This window comes from Panthera pardus, unplaced genomic scaffold (genome assembly GCF_024362965.1).
Source record: "Panthera pardus isolate Hobbes unplaced genomic scaffold, ASM2436296v1 HiC_scaffold_1, whole genome shotgun sequence".
In the NCBI taxonomy this organism is placed as follows: Eukaryota; Metazoa; Chordata; class Mammalia; order Carnivora; family Felidae; genus Panthera; species Panthera pardus.
Genome location: NW_026526654.1, coordinates 1,899,416 through 1,924,304, shown reverse-complemented (window position 1 = coordinate 1,924,304; position 24,889 = coordinate 1,899,416). Strand labels below are relative to the sequence as shown.

Genomic DNA, 24,889 nt, shown 5'->3' with positions numbered 1-24,889 from the left:
CAAAGGCATCAAAATTGGCAACGATGAAGTTAAGCTTTCACTTTTTGCAGATGACATGATACTGTACATGGAAAACCCAACAGACTCCACCAAAAGGCTGCTAGAACTGATAACATGAATTCAGCAAAGTCGCAGGATACAAAAGTAATGTACAGAAATCAGTTGCATTCTTATCCACTAATAATGAAGCAACAGAAAGACAAATAAAGAAACTAATCCCATTCACAATTGCACCAAGAATCACAAAATACCTAGGAATAAACCCTAACCAAAGATGTTAAAAATATGTATGCTGAAAACTATAGAAAGCTTATGAAGGAAATTGAAGAAGATACAAAGAAATGGAAAAACCTTCCATGATCATGGATTGGAAGAATAAATATTGTTAAAATGGCAACACTACCAAAGCAATCCACACATTCAATGCAATCCCAATCAAAATTGCACCAGCATTCTTCTAGAAGCTAGAACAAGCAATCCTAAAATTTGTATGGGACCACAAAAGATCCCGAATAGCCTAAGTAATACTGAAGAAGAAGACCAAAGCAGGAGGCATCACAATCCCAGACTTCAGCTTCTACTACAAAGCTGTCATCATCAAGACAGCATGGTATTGGTACAAAAACAGACACATAACCAATGGAATAGACTAGAGACTCCAGAATTGGACCCACAAAAGGATGGCCAACTAATCTTTGGCAAAACAGGAAACAATATCCAATGCAACAAAGACAGTGTCTTTAAGAAATGGTGCTGGGAGAACTGGACAGCAACATGCAGAAGGATGAAACTAGACCACTTTCTTACACCATTCACAAAAATAAACTCAAAATGGATACAGGACCTGAATGTGAGACAGGAAACCATCAAAGCCCTAGAGGAGAAAGCAGGATAAAACCTCTCTGACTTCAGCTGCAGCAATTTCTTACTTGACACATCTCCAAAGGCAACGGAATTAAAAGCAAAAATGAACTATTGGGACCACATCCAGATAAATAGCTTCTGCACTGCAAAGGAAACAATCAACAAAATTAAAAGGCAACCTACGGAATGGGAAAAGATAGTTGCAAATCACATATCAGACAAAGGGCTAGTATCCAAAATCTATAAAGAACTCACCAAACTCCACACCTGCAAAACAAATAATCCAGTGAAGAAACGGGCAGAAGACATGAATAGACACTTTTCCAAAAAAGCCATCAAGATGACCAAAAGACACATGAAAAAATGCTCAATGTCACTTCTCATCAGGGAAATACAAATCAAAACCACACTGAGATACCACCTCACGCCAGTCAGAGTGGCTAAAATGAACAAATCAGGAGTTATAGATGCTGGAGGGGATGTGGAGAAACGGGAACCCTCTTGCACTGTTGGTGGGAATATAAACTGGTGCAGCCACTCTGGAAAACAGTATGGAGGTTCCTCAAAAAATTAAAAATACTGATGAGTAATGGATAAAGAAATTGTGGTTTATATACATAATGGAGTACTACGTGGCAATGAGAAAGAATGAAATATGGCCCTTTGTAGCAACATGGATGGAACTGGAGAGTGTTATGCTAAGTGAAATAAGCCACACAGACAAAGACAGATACCATATGGTTTCATTCTTATGTGGATCCTGAGAAACTTAACAGAAACCCATGGGGGAGGGGAAGAAAAAAAAAAAGAGGTTATAGTGGAAGACAGCCAAAGCATAAGAGACTCTTAAAAACTGAGAACAAACTGAGGGTTGATGGGGGGTGGGAGGGAGGGGAGAGTGGGTGATGGGTATTGAGGAGGGCACCTTTTGGGATGAGCACTGGGTGTTGTATGGAAACCAATTTGACAATAAACTTCACATACTGAAAAAAAAAATTAAAAATAGATCTACCCAATGATCCAGCAATAGCACTGCTAGGAATTTACCCAAGGGATACAGGAGTGCTGATGCATAGGGGCACTGGTACCCCAATGTTTATAGCAGCATTTTCAACAGCCAAATTATGGAAAGAGCCTAAATGTCCATCAACTGATGAATGCATAAAGAAATTGTGGTATATACACAATGGAATACTACTTGGCAATGAGGAAGAATGAAATATGGCCTTTTGTAGCAATGTGAATGGAACTGGAGAGTGTTATGCTAAGTGAAATAAGTCATAGAGAAAAAGACTGATACCATATGTTTTCACTCTTATGTGGATCCTGAGAAACTTAACAGAAGACCATGGGGAAGGGGAAGGAAAAAAAAAGTTAGAGAGGGAGGGAGCCAAACCATAAGAGACTCTTAAAAACTGAGAATAAACTAAGGGTTGATGGGAGTGGGAGGGTGGGGAAAGTGGGTGATGGGCATTGAGGAGGGCACCTGTTGGGATGAGCACTGGGTGTTGTATAGAAACCAATTTGACAATAAATTTCATATTGAAAAAAAAAAAGAGAAAGAAAATAAATAAATGTAAAAAAATTTTTTAAAAAGAAAAAAAAAGACTAAAGACGTGACCGAGATGTTACTGACACCCATCAGGAAGGTGAGCCTGAGGAGTCCGGTGGTCCCAGGCTGTCCAAAGGCATACATCCAGCCCCACGCTCTCCATGGAGACACGCGGGAGGACTCCATGGGCCCTTGCCAAGGCCTACAAACCCACAAAATGTATCTGCATGGTTGTCCAGGATTCTGATTCCCAGACACATTCCTGGAATGGGCCCAGGTCGGGGGTGCAGAGCCGGCATGCTAGTGTCAATTAAGTCCCACAGAGGAAAGAGGTGAAAACACCTACCCTGGAGCCCTCCTCTGTTCTGGATAGAAAGCAGACTCTGGAGAAACCTGCCTGGCTCCCATTTGAGTGTGTGGTATACCTGAGTCTGGGACTTGCCCACTTCGAGGTGGCAGGAACTAAGGAAAGAGGCCCGAAGTTGTTCTCACCTGCTAACAAATGCACAGTTGCTGGTGCCTGGAAACCAGCAGCTGCTCCAAGCGATGCCTCAAATTATGGATGTGCCACAGGCATGCTGCATTTGACCATGATTCTGGAGACTTGTGCAGGGCCTGCACCAGCAGTCACTCACCTGTGTGCCACATGGAGCAGCCCTTCTCTGCTGGGGAGGAGGTTTTGGTGCTGCTGGGTGTCAGGGCATCTCCTAACACCTCCATCTTTTTGCTGAACTGCACCTCCAAAACGGGGATGGCCTCTGGCATCCTGGCAGATATCAAGTGATAGGCTATGTCAGGCTTCCCAATGAACCGCTGGCGGATGCTGATCTCATAGGGCGTGTGAACCTTAATGTCATCCACGTCTTCTCTTTCGAACCTGTGCATGAGCGCAGAACTCGAATCATGGATTTCCAGTCCAGACACTAGGATGGTGAGACTCCCTGGTTTGACATGGGATGCTGTTCTCTGGGAGACAACAGCAGGAATTCTGACCACTACCCCTTCCTTCCCAAGAGTTTTGGGACTAGCCGTTGAAGCGTCTCCCTTAAGCTTTGTTTCTGATGGCATTTTCCAAAGCTTGGAGCTAAAGGGCCACCAGGAAGGTGACTCCAGCTCTGTCAGCAACCTAAAAGACCAAACAAAACACAGAACAGTCAACGGGGTTTCAGTGCGTTTTCTTGAAGACTGCTTTAGCCTTCACACAGCACTTAGCCATTTTACAGGGCTACATTTTACCCAAGCACTCCATGAAGCAGAAGAGCAGGAATTACTACCCCGTGCTTGAGAAAAGAAAACTGAGGCCAAGAGCATATCTCTTCTGTCTACAGACACAAAGCTATCAGTAATAAGCCCACAATAGAAACACATGTCTTTTGGGGTGCCTGGGTGGCTCAGTCAGCTAAGTGTCTGACTCCTGATTTTGGTTCAGATCATGATCTCGCAGTTTGTGAGTTTGAGCCCCAGTCAAGCTCAGTGCTGACGGCGCAGAGTCTGCTTGGGATTCTCTCTCTCCCTCTCTCTGATTCACCCCTGCTGGCACTCTCTGTCTCTCTCTACAAATAAATAAATAAACTTAAAAACAATTTTTTAAAATAAAAATAAAAAGGAAAAGAAACACACGTCTTCTGAAAAATGTTGCTCTTTTCACGTTTGACCCTGGGTGATTCTGACTCCAAATAAATCCTGATCTGAATCTATAGAGAGCCATCGGATGGAAATTTCTGCAGTAATCTGTCTGTCCAATATGGTAATAGGCACATGTGGTTACTAGGCATCTACAGTGTGGCTCCTAATGCAGGACTGAATTTTAAACTTAATTACATGTGGCTAGTGCCTACCGTATCAGACGGTACAGCTGTAAAATAACCACTAATAACACCACAAGATCTATCTTGTGATGAAAAAAAAAAATAGAAGCAGGAAAGGAAAAGCAAAGGAACAAAGATCAAATGGAAAAAATAGAAAATAATCAAGGTGGCAGACTTAAATATAGTCATATTAGTAATTATATTAAATGTAAATAGACCAAATCCTCTAATTTAAAGGCAGATTGTCAGCCTGGATTCAAAAACAAAAACAAGACACAGCTATATCTTGTTTACAAGAGACTGTGAAATATAAGGGCACAGACACATCAAAAGCAAAGGTATTGGTAAAAAGATGCATCGTGCCAGTAGTAAACCTTAAGACAAGGATGTTACCAAGGATAAAGACAGACAATGCATAATAATCCATCAACAATCCACCAATCCAACAAAAAGACTGAATACTAAACAAGTATATCTGACAAAATTTCAAAATTCATTAAGCAAAAACTGACAAAACTAAAAGAAGAAATAGACAACCACAGTTGTAGGTTTTAACAAATTTATCTCCATAATATAGCAAGAAGACAAAAACAATTAGTAAGAATATAAACACTATTTAAACAACTCAACTTGATTGATATTTATGGAACCAACATCTGTCTGCTGAATACACTCTTTAAAGTGTATTCAGAACATTAAAAAAATGTAACACATCTCAATAAATTTCAAGTATTGAAATCATACAGAACATATCTTCTGTCCTCAAACAAATGACATTTGAAATTAATGACAAAAGGCTAATAGAAAATCCTCAAATATCTGGAAATTAAATACGATTCTAAATAAAGGGAATCAAAAAAATCTGAAGTGAGTGAAACAAACCAATATGCAAAAAATGGCAGGGTGCAAGTGGAACAGTCATGAGGAAAATTTATAGCTTTCAGTGGATGTTGGAAAACTTCTTAGAAGGATTTAAAATCAGCGATTTAAGCTTCTGTCTCAAAAAGTTATAAATTGAACCCAAAGTAAGTAGAATAAAGGAAAAGCAGAAATCAATGAAATTGAAAACAGAAAAAAAGAAAATATTAAAAAAGCCAAAAGTTGGTTCTTTGAAATAATTAAAAAAAAAAAAAAAAAAAAAAGAAAACCCTTACAAAAAATGATCCAAAATAAAACAAAGAAAATGCATATCACCAACATCAGGAGTGATGGAGGCATCACCATAGAGCCTTTAGCCCTGGAAAGGCTCCTAGGGGATACCATACCCAACTTCACACCAATAAATTGGACTTTTATGAAACAGACAAAACACTCAAAAACCACAACCTTCCAAAACTGAAGCAAGAAGTAGTTCAAGAGTATGAATAGCCATAACGAAGTAGCAGAAAGAGAAATTGAGAAAAAAAGAATCTCATTTACAGATGTACCAAAAATAATAAAATACCTTAGGAATAAATTTAACCAAAGAGGTGGAAGACTTGTACTCTGAAAACTATTAAGACATTGATGAAAGAAATTAAAGATGACACAAAGAAATGGAAATATATACCATGCTCACGGACTGGAAGAATTAATATTGTTAAAACATCCATACTACCCAAAGCAATTTACAAATTTAATACAATCTCTATCAAAACACCAAGAGCATTTTTCACAGAATTAGAACAAATAATGCTAAAATTTGTATGGAACAACAAAAGACCTCAAATAGCCAAAGTGATCTAGAGAAATAAGACCCAAGCTGGAGTTATCACAATCCCAGATTTCAGGATATACTACAAAGTATCACAACAGTATGGTATTGGCACTAAAACAGACACACAAATCAAAGGAACAGAATAGAGAGCCCAGAAATATACCCACACTTATAGGTCAATTAATCTACGATGAAGGACACAAGAATATGCAATGGGGAAAAGACAGTATCTTCAACAAATGGTGTTGGGAAAATTGGACAGCCTCATGCAAAAGAATAAAATAGGACCCTTTCTTACACTTTACACAAAAATAAGCTCAAAATGGATTAATGGATTAGATGTGAGACATGAATGCATAAAACTCCTGAAAGAAAACACACACAGTAATCACCTAGACATTGGCTTTAGTAACATATTTGTGGATATGTCTCTTTAAGCAACGGAAACAAAAGTGAAAAACAAACTGTTTCATTTTTTATTTTCATAAAATAAAAAGCTTCTGCACACCAAAGGAAATCACTGATAATACAAACAGATAACCTACTGAATGGAAAAAAGATATTTGCAAATAATACATCTGATAAGCAGTTAATATCTAAAATACATAAAGAACTTATACAACTCATCACCAAAACAAACTAACAAACAACCCAATTAAAAAATGGGCAGAGGATCTGATTAGGCACTTCCCCAAAGAAGACATCCAGATGGCTAACAGACACATAAGCATAAGAAGATGTTCAACATCACTCATCATAAGGGAAATACAAATCAAAACTACAATGAGATACCACCTCACACCTGTCAGAATGGCTAAAATTAACTCAGGAAACAACAGATGTTGGTGAGGATGCAGAGAAAGGGGGACCCTTTTGTACTGTTGGCTGGAAGTGCAAACTGGTGCAGCCACTCTAGAAAACAGTATGGAGGTGTGTCAAAAATTAAAAATAGAATTACCATATGACCCAATAATTTCACTACTGGGTATTTACCCAAAGCAAATGAAAACACAAGTGGTAAAGATATATGCACCCCTATGCTTACTGAGGCATTATTTACAATGGCCAAACTATGAAAGTAACCCAAGGGTCTACCCATAGAAATAGAAGAATGGATAACGAAAACGTGATACACACACACACACACACACACACACACACACACACACACACAGGAATATCACTCAGCCACAAAAAAGAATGAAATCTTGCCATTTGCAATAACATGGATGGACCTCGAGAGTATTATGCTAAATAAAATAAGACAGAGAAAGACAAACACTACATGATTTCACTTATATGCAGAATCTAAAAAACTCAACAAATAAACAGAAAAAGAAAAGGCAGAAACAGACCCATAAATACATAGAACTGATGGTTGCCAGAGGGTAGGGGGGTTGGGTAGAGGAGCAGAATGGGTGAAGGGGAGTGGGGGATAGAGGCTTCCAGTTAAGGAACGAATAAATCATAGGGGTAAATTAAGATACAGCACAAGGAGTATGATCAACGATACTATAATAGTCTTGGACACTGGTAGTGAGCACAGCATCATGTATCAACTTATCCGATATGCTATCCACTGAAAATTAATGTAACCTTGTGTACCAACTATACTTCAATTTAAAAAGGGGGGGGGCGTGGACATCCACCCTTACCTGCTGCACTAGGGTCCTTCCCCAAGCATGGGATTACGGTACAGGAGGCCACATGAAGAGCCAGTAGCAACAACGGAAACCTTATGGGTGCAGGGGGGTGCACCTCTAGGGGGGTGGTAACAACACCTCCCTAATTCTCCCAGTTAGGGCACTGTTAAGCCCTTAGTTTATCCCAAAATTCACATGGAAACACAAAAGACCCAGAATAGACAAAAACAATCCTGAAAAAGAAACAAGTTGGTGGACTCTTGCTGAGTGCAAACTTACTACACGGTCATAACAATGATGATGGTGTGGTACTGGTGAAAGGTTACAGCGTGGATTAATGAGATGGAACTCAGAGTCCAGAAACAAACCTTTATCCTTATGGTCAACTGGTTTTCGACAAGGATGACAAGACAATTCAGTGGGGAAACATCCATCTTTCAACAAATATTGCTGAGATCACTGAATAGCGTCATACCAAAATAAATAAATAAATAAATAAATAAATAAATAAATAAATAAATAAATAAAATAAAAAAGAAAAGAAAAAAGAAATTTGATTCATTTCTCACATCATTCACAAAAATGAACCCCAAGTGGTTCAGGGACCTAAACAGCAGAGCTAAAACTATGACTCTTGGAACAAAGCAAAAGAATAAACCTCTGTGACTCTGGATTAGGCAATGAGCTGGATATGACACCAAAGGCAAGTGACAAAAAAAAAAAAACAAAAAAACAAAAAAAACAGGTACATTGGTCTTCATCAAACTTAAAATCCTTTGGCCTTGTGTCCAGCCAGGTCTGGGCCCCATCTGTGCGCAAGGCACAAGCAATCAGGCCTGCGTTTCATGGTGCCCCGAGGGTGAGGGGAGGGAGCAGCAGAGAAGGAGAATGAGGACCTGGGAGGGTCTTCTGTCTTCCGAGGTGTGCTCCCCTTGAGTTGGCTGGGCAGTATCTGAAGGAGCAAAACTGCAAAGCTCTGAAATGCTCATGTTGTGAATGTGAAAGACCAGTGTTGGCTTCGGAGGAAGAAAAGGCTATAGATGCTATTATGTTGAAACCAAAATAAAAACAGCTAATGATTTTCTCTGGTCACTTAAACCAGAGAAGCCAAAATAGGAAAAAGACTTTTTGCTCATCTGTTGGGTTGGACTAGTTTTTCCCTCCATGAACACTGGAGAGAAAATGGACAAGTTCTGTTTTTGAAAATGTACAAAGTAAATGATTCTCTTGCTCTAAGTTATTTCAAGAAGAAAGAATGAATTGAACAGTTATGAGCTGGGAGCATAATAGTATGTTTTGAGAGTTGTTCTAAAGCACAAAAAGTGGGGCATCTGGCTGGCTTAGTAGGTAGAGCATGCAACTCTTGATCTTGGGGTTGTGAGTTCAAACCCCAGGTTGGGCACAGAGATTACTTACAAATAATTCTAAAGCACAAAAAGTAGAAATATTATTTTCAAACTTGACTCTTTAAGGAAACGACACAATCTGTACATCCTCTATGAATAATATGAAGACCACTGATGGGACTTAAAATTGATAACATGCAGGGGCGCCTGGGTGGCTCAGTCGGTTGGGCGGCCGACTTCGGCTCAGGTCATGATCTCGCGGTCCGTGAGTTCAAGCCCTGCGTCGGGCTCTGTGCTGACAGCCCAGAGCCTGGAGCCTGTTTCAGATTCTGTGTCTCCCTCTCTCTGACCCTCCCCCATTCATGCTCTGTCTCTCTCTGTCTTAAAAATAAAATAAATGTTAAAAAAAAATTTTTTTTTAAAAATTGATAACATGCAGTCTGGGGAGAAAATGTCTATTGGGAAAGTTTAGGATAAAACTTTCTTTTGCTCAGTCTGTCCTTTTAGTTCTAAAATAAATTGTGCTTGATTCATTGGAGAAAAAAAATTAAAATCCTCTGTGATTCAAAACCACCTTCAAGAAAGACAATCCACAGAAAGAGAGAAAATATTTTCAAATCATTTATCTGATAAAGGGATTTCTACCCAGAATATATAAAACTCCTACAAAGTCCATAATAAAAAGACAACCACATAAAAAATGGTCAAAGAATTTAAAAATAAAATAGACCTATGGGAAAAAAGCATATGAAAAGATGCTTATTATCATTAGGAAAATGATTGTGTAATGAGACGTCACTTCACACCCACTATGATAGTTATAATAATAAAGCAGACAATAACAAGTGTTAGTGATGTTGTGGAGAAACTGGAGTCCCCATACATTATTGGTGGGGAGGTGAAACATGGCACAGCCACTTTGGAAAACAATTGGTCAAGTTCTCAAAATGTTAAAGAGAGACCCAGCAATTTCCTACCCAAGGGAAATGAAAACAAATGTTCATGCAAACACTTGTACACAAATGTCTATAGCAGCACTATTCATAATGGCCACAAAACAGAAACAACAAAATGTCCATCAAAATTGGTCAATGGACAAACAAGATGTGATAGATCATATAACAGAGTATTGGTCAGAAATACAAACTAATGGGGTGCCTGGCCGGCTTAGTCAGTAGACTCTTGATCTCAGGGTTGTGAGTCCAAGCCCATTTAAAGTAGGTATGGAGCCAGAAAGAAGGATGGAAGGAAGGAAGGAAAGAAAAGAAAAGAAAAGAGAAAAGAAGAACAGAAATATATAGTAACAAAGTACTGATCTATCCTACAATGGAGATGAATCTCAAAAACATGACACGGTGCAAGAAGCCAGACGTATGTTAACTCTCTAAAAAGACAAGTCTACACAGAAAGACTAGATCAGTGGTGACCTGGGCAGGGCAAGAACAGAGTGACTGCCAAAGGGCTTGAGGTGACTTTTGGGAGGGATAGAAATGTCCTAAAATTTGGACTACAGTCTTGTCTGTACAACTCTGTAAGTTTACTAAAAATCATTGAATTGTTTACATACAGTGAGTAAATTTTATGGTATGTAATTTAAAAGCCTGTTCTAAAAAATCTACATATCAGAGACACATCAGAATAAAACAGTCAGAATATCTAGGATAGGGAGGAAAAAATGTAGGCACAATCCTACCCAACTTAGCAATCATGTACACTAGGAACACAATGGGAAATGTCCTCAAAGTGCTGAGCTACACTTGGCTCAACTGTGAAGAGCCAAACTGTCATTCCAGAGTGCCATTTTCCAACCTCTGAACAGAGGCAATACCAGTTACTCACAGATGCCAATGAAAACACAACCAGACCAATTACCTCAGCAAGTAGCTTCTACCAAACTCCTAAAATCAAAACTGGGTTACCAACTTGTCTTCATTTCATTTAAAGAGAGACATGGAATGCCAAAAAGTAGGAAGTGCATAACACAGAATTTTAATATTTTGTTTTCTAGAAGTTCTATGCTGCTTTTGACTGCAGAGAGGCTGGCATAGAGGTTTCAGCCACGATAAGCCCAAGTGGCTTCCCAGCCAGAGGGAATTCAAAGAGACAAGACCCAATTCCTAAGAACATCTTTGTCGGTTCACTAGCTGAACAGAGACGCAATGAAAGAGAAACTTCAATGACCACATATAACAAGAGAGACACACTTTGCAAAAATAGTTGGGAAAAGATTCCAATTCCAGCCATAACCCTCAACAAGCAAAGACCACTAATCCCCAAGGAGTAGAATTAGGTTTCCAGAGTGTATCAGTCAGTTCGGGTTACTGTAACAAATACCACAAACTGCATGGCTTGAACAACAGACATTTATTTCTCAGTTATGGAGGCTAGGAAGTTCAAGATTAGGGTGCCAACAGATTTGGTTTTGGGGAAGAGCTCTCTCCCTGGCTTGGAGACAGCTACCTTCTTGTTGTGTCTTCGCACAGCAGAGAGAGAGAGGAGAGAGAGGAAGAGGGAGAGGGGGAGAGACAGAGAGAGAGAGGAAGGGGGGGGAGGGAGGAGGAGGAGGGGGAGGAGGAGGAGGAGGAGGAGGAGGAGAAGAAGAAGAAGAAGAAGAAGAAGAAGAAGAAGAAGAAGAAGAAGAAGAAGAAGGGGAGGAGGAGGAGGAGGAGGAAGGGGAGGAGGAGGAAGAGGAGGAAGAAGAGAGAGACAGAGATTTAGCCTCTTCCTCTTATCCCATCATGGGGGCTCTACTCTCATGACCTCATCTAAACCTAATCACCTCCCAAAGGCCCTGCCTCCTAACACTATCACACTGGGGTGGGGGTTGGGGGTGGTGGTGACCTCAGGGACTTCAGGTGAATTTCAGGGACACAAACATTTAGTCCATAACAGATTTACCACAACAGAATGTGCACTTCTCAAGAAAAAATGATAAAACATACAAAGAAAGAAGAAAGTATGGCTGATTCATAAGGCCCATACTCATCTCTGAGGAAGTCCTAATATTTTATCAAAGATGTTACACCAAAATCTTAAATATGTTCAATGAGCTAAAGGAAACTATGGACAAATAACTGAAAGAAATAAGAAAAAAAATGTCTGAACAAAACAAGAATATTAGTAAAAAGAAATTATGAGAAGGAAACAAATTCTAGAGCTGAAAAGTGCAATCACTGAAATGAAAAACTTGCCGGAGGGATTCAACAGCAGATTTGACAGGGGAGAACAGAGAATGGGTGAATTTGAAAGTAATACCTTTGAAATTACCCAGTCTGAGGAGCAGAAAGGAAGGAAAATAAAGGAAGAAAAATGATCAGAGCCCAAAGGACACCATCAAACATATCCATAAACGTATTATGGGAATCCCAGATGGACAAGAGAGAGAAAGGGACAGAAAATGAATTTGAGGAAACATTGGTTGAAAACTTCCCAAATCTGATGAAAGACATGAATGTACACATTCAAGAAGCTCAACAAACTCCAAGGGGGATAAACTTAAAAAGAGCCACATCAAGATACATTATAGTCAAACTGTTGAAACCCAAAGAGAAAAACAGAATTTTGAAATGAGGAGCCACGTTCAAAGGATTCACAGTAAGAGATGGTCCAACATAATCAGCCAGCCACCAAGTAGCAGGCTGAACACCCTGGAGACTAGAGGCATATTGGAGACTTGGTGTTGGTGGCTGTGGTCAGGCTGGCCTTGGTGAGCTGAAGTCTGTGCTGCTGGACCCAATCATAGCTTCCATCCCTGTCACCATGGCCACTTTGTTCATGGGCTCAGTGGGTAACTTCAGGAGGTGCTGGGGAAACAGACCGACGGGTATCTAGGGCACAGGTCATTCTATCCACTGGATTATTACAATCCTCCTCTGCTGAAGACACCCTTCAGTGAGCATTCACGTGAGGCACATCTTTGCCTTTTTTCCCAACCAGAGAAGTCTATCCAACACTTCTGCCCTGGATCTCCTGGTCATGAAGTTTCCAGTCCTGTTTCTTGTTTCTTCCAGTCCTGAACATCAGCCAAACCACTGGCTGCAGCCAATCAGCATGCAACTGAGCATCTGGCCATTCCTCCTTCCAAGAACCCTGTTGAGCAGAGTGCCACACACTGGTCACCAATCTCAGGGGAGGACTCAAACACTTTTGCCCACAGCATCCTGGTATCGGAGTTACCATGGAGCACAACACAGTCCAGCACTGGACAGAGCAATGCCATACTCAGCTTTCCTAGTGCAGAGAAGAGCAGAACAGAACCAGCTCTGGTAGTGGCCGCTGGTCCCCTGGCAGCCGATGCAGGACAACAGGCTTATGCACATCCTTTGAATGCTGTAGTTCAAGGACTGCCCCCTCTCCGTGGACTCTGATATATGAACTCTGACAGCTGGCAGAGTGCTTCAGTAGAACAAATGAGTACCAGTTGAGCTTATAACAGGGAAAGCTATTTTCCTACTAGGTGATAAGCCTGGCATAGGCTGTGTGCTCCAGCCCTCAGATCCATTCTAACAGGGCTGACAGTGGGTCAGAAGACTGCACGAGACTGCCTTCCCAACATGGTGAACCTCCAGGTGCATGGCTTGAAGTTCTGCCACTGGAAGGATCTCCCTCCACCTCTGTCCATTTCTGGGTGATGCCTGCACATGGTACAGAACCATCTGTAAGTGTAAACCAGGCCCTGCTGCTTTCATTCTCAGTCAACTGATAGCAGGTATGGGTTGTGCCGTAGGTGCAGGCTGGGGGCAGAAGGCAGGGGTGTAGGAGCAGGCACCGTAGCACGAGAGCTAATTCCTCATACAGCCTAACCCGTGCTGTCAGGGCCCGCTTGCCCCTGATCTCCTGCATCACACCATCGTTGGATGCGGGGGCTGGGGGGAGGGTCACCATGCGTGCCCACGTCATGGCTTGCTGGGTCAAATAACACCCATTTCATGAAGAACAGCTCAGATTGTGTGATAACATGGTGGTCCACGGTCCAGCGTTCAGTCTCTACAAAGGCCCAGTAGCAGGCCAAGAGCTGTTTCTCAAAAAGAAAGAAGTTATCTGCACAGGATGGCAGGGCTTTGCTCCAAAATCCTAACAGCATACACTGTGACTCCCTACAGAGGTCTCCCACAGGCTCTGGAGAGCACCCCTGTCTACCACGGACACTTTAAGTGCCACTGGATCTGCTCAATCGTGTGGCCCACATGGCAGCCTGGACTTGCTGCAGAGCTTTCTTGCTTTGGGTTCCACTCAAGACCAATAGTTTTTCATGTCACTTGGTAAAAGGGCCAGAGTAGCACCACAAATGAGGACGTTGCTTCCAAAATGCTCACCACCAGGCAGTGTCTTCTTTTTGGTTGTAGAAAGAGCCAGAAGCAAAAACCTGTCCTTCACGGTAGAAGACACTTCGGTGAGCCCCACACCACTGGATCCCTAGAAATTTCACTGAGGTGGAAAACCCCTGATTCTCTGGGAGATTTACTTTCCCACCCTCTGACATGCCTTCGCAGTGTATCCTGAGTAGTTGCTAATTTTACGCCCTCGATGCAGTTGGCATGGTATCACCCAGGTAACAGACCAGGGTGCTACCCTGTGGAGGGAAACACAGTCCAGGTCCCTGTGACGGAAACGGGCATGGGGCTGGAGAGCTGGTGTTGCCATGAGGCGGGACAGCGTTGCACAGTTTGCTGGGGAGCAAACTGCTCTGGTGGCCCCTCCTAACAGCATGGACAAAGAGTGTCTGCCAGAGTACACGCTGCGCCCCAGGTCCCACATGATGTGCTAACTTGCTCAAGTGTCTGGTACAGCGAGTGCCATAAGAGAACGACCTGGTCACGGTTGGGACAATCCACTGTTCTTCTCCAACTTTTCCCTGCACAGCCCAGTGAGTGCGCTGAGTGGAGATGGTGCATGGCTCACTGCCCGCGCACCCTGCAGGTCCTTGATGGGGACACGCACCTCTGCAATCCCTGCAAGAATGGTTCACTCTTCTAGGTAGTTCCAGTGGCTTCCCCAGAATAGCTCTCACTATGTAGGTCAGGGAACTGGTGTGGGGTTCTCTAGCTAGTGAGAGCGTGTATTCTGATTATATGCTCCAGGCCTGGGAAAAATAGCCATGGGCTGGGTTCAGAGGCCTACTGTGTGACTGTGTGAGGCGGACCTGATCTGAGACTCCATGGATCCCCTGAGCCCAATAAGCCCCTCCTCTGACTGGTGGGCCACAGGGCCGTTTTGGGTCTGCTAGCATCAGCATCAGATCCAGTGTCCCCTAGTCCCTAAAAGTCTGATGACTTCCTGCCTCCAGTGCTCAGTTGCCCTGGTTAGACACCACAGGGCCCTGGGGGGAAGGCTGGCACAAGAAATGATAGTGTCAACAGATAGTGGCATCCCAGGGTTTCTCCTCAAGGGGGACGTGTCCCCATCCTTCAAAGGGTTTCGGATCTGGAAACTGGTTCAAGTCTGGAAGATGATTCAGGGGCCATGACTGCTTTCTAATTCAAGTTAGAGGCTCACTCACTTGACCCAGGGCCCTTCTGTGTACACAGCCCTGGTAAGGACCAAAGGCCCTGCCTGCCCATCTGTTACTTCCCTGGGGGCACGTGACCAACCAGCCAACACCACAGGTCTCTAGGACTCACACCACTCTGACTGCTGCTTCTGCTCTGCTGTCCCTTGTGGTGACCATCCCACGTATCTTCAGTGACTGCAGGCCACCAACTGGCCCTGGAACCCTGGAGTCCATCACCCCCGCCATGGGGAGGGTCCCGGCCCAGCACCCCGGAGTCCACCACCCCTGCCACAGGGAGGGTCCCGGCCCGACACTCTGGAGTCTATCACCCCTGCCACGGGGAGGGTCCCAGCTCAGGGGCAGCAGTGCCCACCATCCTTTCTGGCCTACACAGAAGAGTGGTTACACAGCTCCTCAAGGATATGGGGCCTCCTCATAAACAGGGTTCTCATGGTCCTGGGGCAAGTGTGTCCCTCTGGGCCAGGCTGGGTGGGGAGCGGGTCTCACATGGTAAGTCCATATGACCGTTCCAAACCTCACCCAGCATAGGTCACCTTCCATAATGCCTCGCCCGCCAGTGGATCGGTGGAGCCCTCTCCAACCCGGGTAGCAACAGTACTGAATCCAGTCCCTTGTTTTGTAGGCCCTCTGCTGTAAATGATGTCCTTTCCACCACTGTCCCCCACCCTTGATACCCATTCCCATGCATGTCCTATGGACTTCCTTCTGTCTGTGGACACTGGAACCTTCACGCAACTCTTCCACAGGGTCACATCCTCCTCAGGGTCACGCTTTGTGCCTCACCTTTTGGGATCTGCTGTGACCCGAGCCTACAATTCATCTAGGAGCAAAGGAGGGTGGTGGGGTGGGTCTCTTCAGGAGACCTGCAAGGCAGTTACCTCAGGGGGGCCGTTACAGACTCTTCCAACAAAGCAGGATGACGGTGGAAGGGACGTGTCTGACGACAAAGACTCACTCGAATGGAGGGGTTCAATGCCCCCAGTTTAATCAGGACTTTCCCATATGTCCACTTTCCACTTTTCAGGATCCAGTTTCTTCTTCATCAGTATCCTAGGCTTAACAGAAGACAGCACACAAAGCTGGGGTTTCAATTTGTGCTGTGATTAATGTGCTCGCAGACGACACTCAGATCTGGTCTTTAGAAATCCCAGACCTGCTGGTTCAATATTTGCAAGTCAATCAATGTGACACACATCAATACAAGAAAGGATAAGAACCATATGATCCTCTCAATAGATGCAGAAAAAGAATCTGACAGAATACAGCATCCATTCTTGACAAAAACCTTCAACAAAGTAGGGACAGAGGGAACACACCTCAATCTCATAAAGACTATATACAAAAGACCACTGCTAATAAATATCATCCTCAATGGGGAAAACTGAGAGCTTTTCCCCTATGATCAGGAACAAGACAGGAATGTCCACTTTCACCATTACTACTTAACATAGTGCTGGAAGTCTTAGCCTCAGCAATAAGACAACAAAAAGAAATAAAGTGCATCCAAATCTGTAAGGATGAAGTCAAACTTTCACTATTTGCAGATGACATGATATTCTATGTAGAAAACCCAAAAGACTCCACCAAAAAATTTCTAGAACTACTATATGAATTCAGCAAAGTCACAGGATATAAAATCAACATACAGAAATTGGTTGCATTTCTACACACCAATAATGAAGAAGCAGAAAAAGAAAACCAAGAGTCAATGCCATTTACACCTGCACCAAAACAATAAGATAAGTAGTAATAAACCTAACTAAAGAGGTAAAAGATCTGTATGTTGAAAACTATAGAAAACTTGTGAAAGAAATTGAAGAGACACAAAGAAATGGAAAGACATTCCATGCTCATGGATTGGAAGAACAAATATTGTTAAAATGTCCATACTACACAAAGCAATCTACGCATTCAATTCAATCCCAATCAAAATAACACCAGCATTCTTCACAGAGCTACAACAAACAATCCTAAAATTTGTATGGATCCACAAGAGACCCCGAGTAGCCAAAGCAATCTGAACAAGAAAAACAAAACTGGAGGCATCAAGATTCTGGACTTCAAGCTATGTTACAAAGCTGTAATCATCAAGGCAGTGTGGTACTGGCACAAAATAGACACATAGATGAATGGAACAGAATAGAAAACCCAGAAATGAACTCACAACTATATGATCTTCGACATCTTTGTCATCTTCGACAAAGCAGGGAAGAATATTCAATGGAAAAAGGCAGTCTCTTCAGCAAATGGTGCCAGGAAAATTGTACAGCAACACTCAGAAGAATGAAGCTGGACCACGTACTTACACCATACACAAAAATAAATTCAACATATAGATGAAAGACCCAAATGTGAGACAGAATATCATCAAAATCCTAGAGGAGAACATAGGCAGCAACCTCTTTGACCTCGGCCATGGCAACTTCGGCCATGGCAACTTCTTACTAGACATGTCTCCAGAGGCAAGGGAAACAAAAGCAAAAATGAACTACTGGGACCTCATCAAGATAAAACGCTTCTGGACGTGAAGGAAACAATCAGCAAAACTAAAAGGCAACTGATGGAATGGGAGAAGGTGTTTGCAAATGAAATATTAGATAAAGGGTTAGTATCCAAAATATATAAAGAACTTATCAAACACAACATCCAAAAAACAAATAATCCAGTTAAGAAATGGGCAGAAGACATGACCAGACACTTTCCAAAGAAGACATCCAGATGGCCAACAGATATATGAAAAAAGGCCCAACATCACTCACTCATCATCAAGGAAATATAAATCAAAACCAGGATGAGATACCACCTCATACCTGTCAGAATGGCCAAAACCAACAACTCAGGAAACAACAGATGTTGATGAGGATGTGGAGAAAGGAGAACCCTCCTTGCACTGTTGGTGAGAATGCAAACTGGTGCAGCCACTCTGGAAAACAGTGTGGAGGTTCCTCAAAAAACTAAAAATAGAACAACCCTGTGACGCAGCAATTGCACTAGTAGATATTTATCCAAAGGATACAAAAGTGCTGATTCGAAGGGGTACATGCACCCCAATGTTTATAGCAGCATTATCAACAACAGCCAAACTCTGGTGGAAATAGCACAAATATCCATCAGCTGATGAATGGATAAAAAAGTAGTATATACATGTATTCATACGTGTATACATAGTGGAATATTACTCAGCCATCAAAAAGAATGAAATCTTGGGGCGCCTGGGTGGCTCAGTTGGTTGAGCGTCTAACTTCGGCTCAGGTCACGATCTCACAGTCCGTGGGTTCAAGCCCTGCATCAGGCTCTGTGCTGACCTCTTGCTTAGAGCCTGGAGCCTGCTTCAGATTCTGTGTCTCCTTCTCTCTCTGCCCCTCCCCTGCTCACGCTTTGTCTCACTCTGTTTCTCAAAAGTAAATAAATGTAAAAAAAAAAAAAATTAAAAAAAAAGAGTGAAATCTTGCCATTTGCAATGACATGGGTGGAGCTAGAATGTATTATGCTAAGCAAAATGAGTCCATCAGAGAAAGACAAATACCATATGATTTCACTCATATGTGAATTAATAAATAAAACATGAACATATGGGAAGGAGGGAAGAGAAGAGAGGGAAACAGACCACAGAGACTCCTAACAGTAGAGAACAAACTGAGGGTTGCTGGAGGGGAGGTAGGGCAGATGGGCATTAAGGAGGGCATTTGTTGGGATGAGCACTGTGTTGCATGTGAGCGATGATTCACTGAATTCTACTCCTGAAACCGTTATTACACTTTAGTTACCTAACTAGGATTTATATAATAATAAGGTAAGAAACCCCGGCCCTGCAACCACAGGCACTCAGGGCATCTTTCAGGGCAGAGACAGGGCATTCAGGCCACTCTGTGTTACCCTGAGCTCATTCTTTCCTTTCTGCACTTTGTCCAGTGGAGTTGGGAGCAGCCAGCAAATCTCAGTTTGACAAAAATGCTATTAGCATCAAATACGTGGTCACTCGGATCCTTGCCTCTTAAAGTATTTGACTAGGAGTGTCCTGCAGAGATATTTTATATATCTCTAGTGCTACATGCCATGCACTAGTGCGTGGAAATGAGAGTTATTAGACTTAAATCTAATCAGATTATTAATCCCCAAAACTGTAGAACACATTCAGAAATCACCCTTCAGTCTTAGTACCAGATTCCCTATCTGTCAGGTTCTCCAGAGAGACAGAACCTGTAGGACGGACACGGACACACACACACACACACACACACACACACACACACACACACACAAATATAGAGAGAAGCAGAGAAGGAGACAGAGAAGAAGCGTGGGCAGAGGCGGACACAGGCCAGGACAAAGAGGCACCACCATCTCTGAGGACCCCTGGAGGCACCACAGCTATTTCCACCTGGGACCATGGTGGGACAGAGACCAAGCACCGTGACAGGGCACCTCCAGCAGAATCAAGGACCCCACAGTGTACCCGGCCTGGCCCACCCACGGGAAAGACCTCTGAGGGGACAATGAATCACAAAGCACAAAAATAAGAATGCAAGCAGTCAGGCCCACAGGGGTGCTCACACCAATGTCTGAAGGTGCCAACTCTTGATGGTGTGTTGGGGGCCAGCAGTCCGCCAGCCCCGGCGATGGGCTGCTGGAGAGACAGTGGGACACAGGGAGATGTGAAGGATGGGCGCAGGGGCAGTCTTTCTGGGGACTCAGGATGCCTGGTGCCCCATGGAAGCAGCACAGTGGTTGGGAGTGGAAGGGTCTGTTTCTGTGACTCAGTCCTTCTCTGGTTCATCCACTGAGTCTTCAGGAAGAGGAACACAACATGTAAAACAGAGCAATAGCTCAGGTATTTCGAGTTAGTCCATCGTTACCCTCATTTCCTAGCAGGAATCAAAAGCAAATAACAGGAGCTCATGGGTTGACACAGCAGAGAAGAAAGCACACTTTAGATAGGTCTTCCCAATTTCCTGTTGAAATATGGACCCAGACACAGAAAAAGGCAGAAACTGGCAACAAAATGGCAAATCAAAGGAGAAGACCACACGGATGGAGAAGTAAGCACTTGCACTATGTCTGTTTTACCCTATGACTGTAAATGGGACAATGTCCAAAGATGGTAGGAAAACCTGAACTTTGCACAGACAGCACCTGCTCCAGGATGGAGCAAGCAGCTGTGAGCAGAAAACTCAGGCATCCTCATGAGGGCTGGAGCCAACGGACTATGTACCGGCTCCCTGCCACAGCTCCTTGCATCCCTTTCTCCGCACCAGCCCCTGCATCTCTTCCTCCTTCCTCCGCACCAGATACTTACAGAATTGTAAGTAATTGTAGGTTGGTGCACTAAAAAAGGATGCTCAAGGATATGTCTGTTTGAAAAATTGTCAGAGGATGATCAGATTCTGACAATTACAAGGTGTGTGTGGTTTTATCCCCACACCAAGCCATTCACTCAGCTCTGGTCCCGTCCACATGGACTCCACTCTGGCCCTGTCCACATGGAGTCAGCATCAGACCTCACAGGCTCAGCCCCACAAGACCACCGCCACTTCAGACACCAACCCCAAGTCCAGACATCACCTGTGCTCTGACCCACAGGTGACAGATCACAAGTTCCCACGGCCACTCCTCGGCTCTGATGAATGTGCTGGAGGGGCTCAGAGAACTCAGGGAAATGTTTCACTTGCTAGGTTAGTGGTTTATTACAAAAGGATATGACTCAGGGATAGCCCGATGGAAGAGACGCCCAGGGTGAGGCACTGGGGAAGGGGCGGGAAGCTTCCATGCCTCTCTAGGCACGTCACTCTACCCACGTCTCCATGTGCTCCCCAGCCTGGAAGCCCCCCCCCAACCCCAAGACCGTCCCTCTGAGTTTTCACTGGGGCTTCATTGTATAGACATGATCGATTAATCCATTGCCCACTGGTAATCGATTCCGTCTCCCCTCCCCAGAGGTCAGGGGCAGGACTGAAGCCTCCAACTCTCTGGTCCCACGGTGGGGTCCACAGGCCACCAGCCGCCATCCCTAGGGGCTTTCCAAAGTCACCGCAACAACATGAACTTGGACTTGTTATGAACACCGTGACACCTTCATTGCCGTCTTCAGTTGGGAAACCCAAGGGCTTTAGGAGCTCTGAGCCAGGAACAGTTACAAGGGCCGAGTCCATATTTATTATAAATCACACTACCAGAGATGACAAATCGAATACACATATTTTCCCCAAGGACAACGAGAAGACACGGCAGCAACCACATTTTAGAACCTAGAAACCAGACAGACTTTGTGAATCCAGGAAAGTAAGGGAAAAGGCAGTGGTGGCAAAGCTGGGACACGACCCAGTCTGTGGCGAAGAACCTACACGTGGAGACAGAGGGTACCAGGGACCTCGACAACAGGCGTGTTTGTGAAGCTGGGCCTTACCTCACCCCACAAGCAGGAGGTCTAAGCCGTGTGTCAGGAGGGAGCTGGCGACAGGGAGCCTGGCCAGCTTGCATGTGGTTCAGCTGAAGGGCGGGAGGTGAGCTGGGAGCAGGGGAGGGGAGCAAACTCCTCTCCTGAGCTGGGACACACACCCAAGTCCTTTCCGCACATGGCTCTCCAGAAAACCCCAAGACACAGAGGTCAGCGTGCCCATGAAGCAACAGGCTGCTATTCAGAAGGAACGTTTGGAGATTAATAAATAACTCGGAGAAATTAAAAACATCACAGAGATGGAAGGGTAGGAGGAAGACACACTTCAAGAAACAGAAAGTAAAACAAAAAGATAAGACACAGAATGAGATCAGAGGCCAGACAACTAGACAACAGGAATCTGAAAGGAACACACTTTAGAACTGAGGGGGAACCAGACCTCATGGACCAACCAGAGAGCTCCCTGGGGACTCCCCACAACAGCACCGATGGATGTGCATCAAGGACTGTGGCCAGGAGCGCCAGGCGGTTGCTTTGCCCTTCCCAGGGGCCCAGTGTGCCCTCCCCCCGCCCTGCTCGGGTGCTCTCTGTACTTTGTCCTCCACTACTAATAAACGGTATTCTGCTGTACACATCTACTTGCAACTTGGTTGTTTTTTTTTTTTTTTTCCCAGTTTACTTATTTTGAGAAATAGAGACAGAGCATGAGCTGGGGATGGGCAGAGAGAGAGGGAGGGAGAGAATCCTAAGCAGGCTCCGTGCTGTCAGCACAGAGCCCGACATGGGGCTAGAACTCACAAACCACGAGATCATGACCTGAGCCAAAACCAAGAGCTGGTTGCTTAACACACTGAGCCCCCTAGGTGCCCCCACAAGCACTCCTCTGAAGGTAAGATTTGGGGCTCTGTTCCCTGCAGCTCGAGCACACGCCTCCCACACCATGCAGGCAGTCAGGAGTGTCCCAGGACAGCAACAGGTGGTGCCTGCAGAGTGGGGTCACTCAAGTCAAGGGTCCCTACCAGCAGCAGCCACGCAGGCCTGGACTCAGGGCCCAGCACTAGGCCATCTGGTCATGAGTTCCCCGACAGCCATCAGGGACACAGGGAGAGGCTGTTCCCAGCAGACACTAAAATCTCCTTCGTCCTGCACTCATCTTAGAATCAGCACAGTGCAGAGCATTGTCTCTGAGACCTTCTGGAGCCAGTGTGTTCACAGCAGCACCTGGCAGCACTCAGCTCTGTGCTCACGGACGTGTGAGGGGCACCCAGAGGCCCCGGGACACAGTATGACCTGCAGGCGACTGCAGAAGCAGGCGGGCGGCAGGACTGTGTGGGAAAGAGAGGAGCAAAACCCCAAACAAGGCTACCCTCTCACTAAGCGTGTCTGCTTTACAAAAACTATTTTTCATTCACAGAGCTGTTTATGTTACCAGGTCGTGGGTTTATTACTGCACTTTTTGAACAAACAAGTGATTTTTTGAATCTTAGTTCATAAAAAACAGATTAATATTGGCACATATGACCCACGTGGGGTCCTTGATGTGAAACAGAGGGGGGTCCTGCGATGGAAGGCTTGGGAGCAGCTGGAGCGCCTCAGTGTGGCCCCAGGCTTGCTGCTACGTGGCTGTGCACAACAGATGTGCCGGTGGACCGCATGTGACCTCCACGAGTCACCCGGCCGCATGGCCTGTTCCCTCACAGGCGCCTGAATAAGGTGGTCTTCCTGAGACACTGGAAACAGAGCCCTCCCCCCACAAATGTGCCACTGTAGCCCACCTGGCGGGGTGACCCATATGTACCGCACAGGGAATGGTGGGGAAGACACACAGGGCAGGGCTACGTGGCTCTGTGTACCTGTCAGCCACGTCCAGGTCGGATTCCATCTTGTTCAGGCCCCTGGTGATGCTGTCCAGCTGCTCGCCCTGATGGTGGAGGACTCTGGCCGTGTCCTCCAGGCGCTTCTGGGAACAGGCCATGAGGCCAGTCAGCTCCTTCCCCTTGGTCGCAGGAAGCGGTGCTTCCGGCTGGGAGAGCAGCAGCTCTCTCCAGAAATGCTCGATGACACTGAATGCGGCATTGCGACTGGGCTGCAGGGAGCCGAACCAGTGCTTGCGGTTGTCCTTCTCCAGGACAGTGATGGAGCTGAAGACGAAGTGAGAAGCCTCCTTCTTGATCGCAGTGATGCCAGACAGCGGGAAACTCACCAGCGTCTCCTGGGCCTCATCAGCCGCAAACTTCAGGGAGCAGGAGGTTAAGGAAAGCTTTCCAGGGACCCATCGCTTGTCCAGCTCTAAGTAGTAGGAGCACGGCCAGGTGTGCACGCAGACCTCTCCGCTCATCTGGCTCCTGGTGGGTCTGCTCCACGGCCTCGGCCACTGCCTGTGCAGGAGAGGGATAAATCAGTGGGTGGGGCAGGCTACAGCACATCATCACACCTGGACCAGAGACACTACGGCAGGGGTGGAGAGGGGGCGGCCAGGCTCTGAGCAGAGCCGTCTTCCTCCACCCGGAGTGAGCAAGATGCAGGCCCGCCCCACCAGAAGCAGGGTCCATGGCTGGACCTGACTGAAGGGCAGAAACCCCTGGAAACGGCCACCCCAGGATCCCTCATGCATACACTGTTTTGGCTGTGATGACCCCCCCCCCCCCCATTCCTGAGAAGTTCCTGTACTAACATTCTCCATTGGAAATGTGCAGAAACTGACTTAATACCATAAAAGAAAAAATCCCACAGAAAAACTTTTCCCTTCTTGTAAGGCCCGCTAACTTCACGAAGCTCCACATAATCGACAGGCTATGCATACAAACGTACACGTACAGTTTCATACAGTTACAAGCAGCAGGGGCGCACTGTTCACACCTACAGTTTGCATTTGCTAACGAAGGGCGGAAAGTCACGAACAGCAGATGTGAACAACCCCTGAAGGACACACAGTCCGCCCCTCACTGAACAGATAAGGCACTGAAGCCGGGACAGGAAGAGGACCTTATGCAAGCTCAGGCCACAAGCACGTGATGCTGACTTGGCCAGAGTTGGGCTTGGGAATGCCTCGTCCAGCTCACTTCTGGGCAAGGG

At 45.0% G+C, this 24,889-nt stretch overlaps 1 protein-coding gene across 4 annotated transcripts in view; it reads right to left on the bottom strand.

Moving 5' to 3' along the window:
* Positions 1 to 24,184, bottom strand: part of SNAP47 (synaptosome associated protein 47) — a 47,093-nt gene extending 22,909 nt beyond the window's left edge. For 3 of the 4 annotated variants that reach the window (XR_008422892.1, XM_019437219.2, XM_053904486.1), the window contains exons 1-3: positions 23,668 to 24,184; positions 21,824 to 22,051; positions 3,052 to 3,542 (exon numbers count right to left, since the gene is read on the bottom strand). Coding sequence is in view for 3 of the 4 variants with exons in the window: in XM_019437219.2 (XP_019292764.1) it covers positions 3,052 to 3,542; positions 21,824 to 22,051; positions 23,668 to 24,152 (1,204 nt within the window). In the remaining variant the exon portion in view is untranslated. The remainder of the gene's footprint in view (positions 1 to 3,051; positions 3,543 to 21,823; positions 22,052 to 23,667) is intronic. The other variant, XM_019437220.2, reaches the window with a different exon arrangement.
* Positions 24,185 to 24,889: the final 705 nt, after the last annotated feature.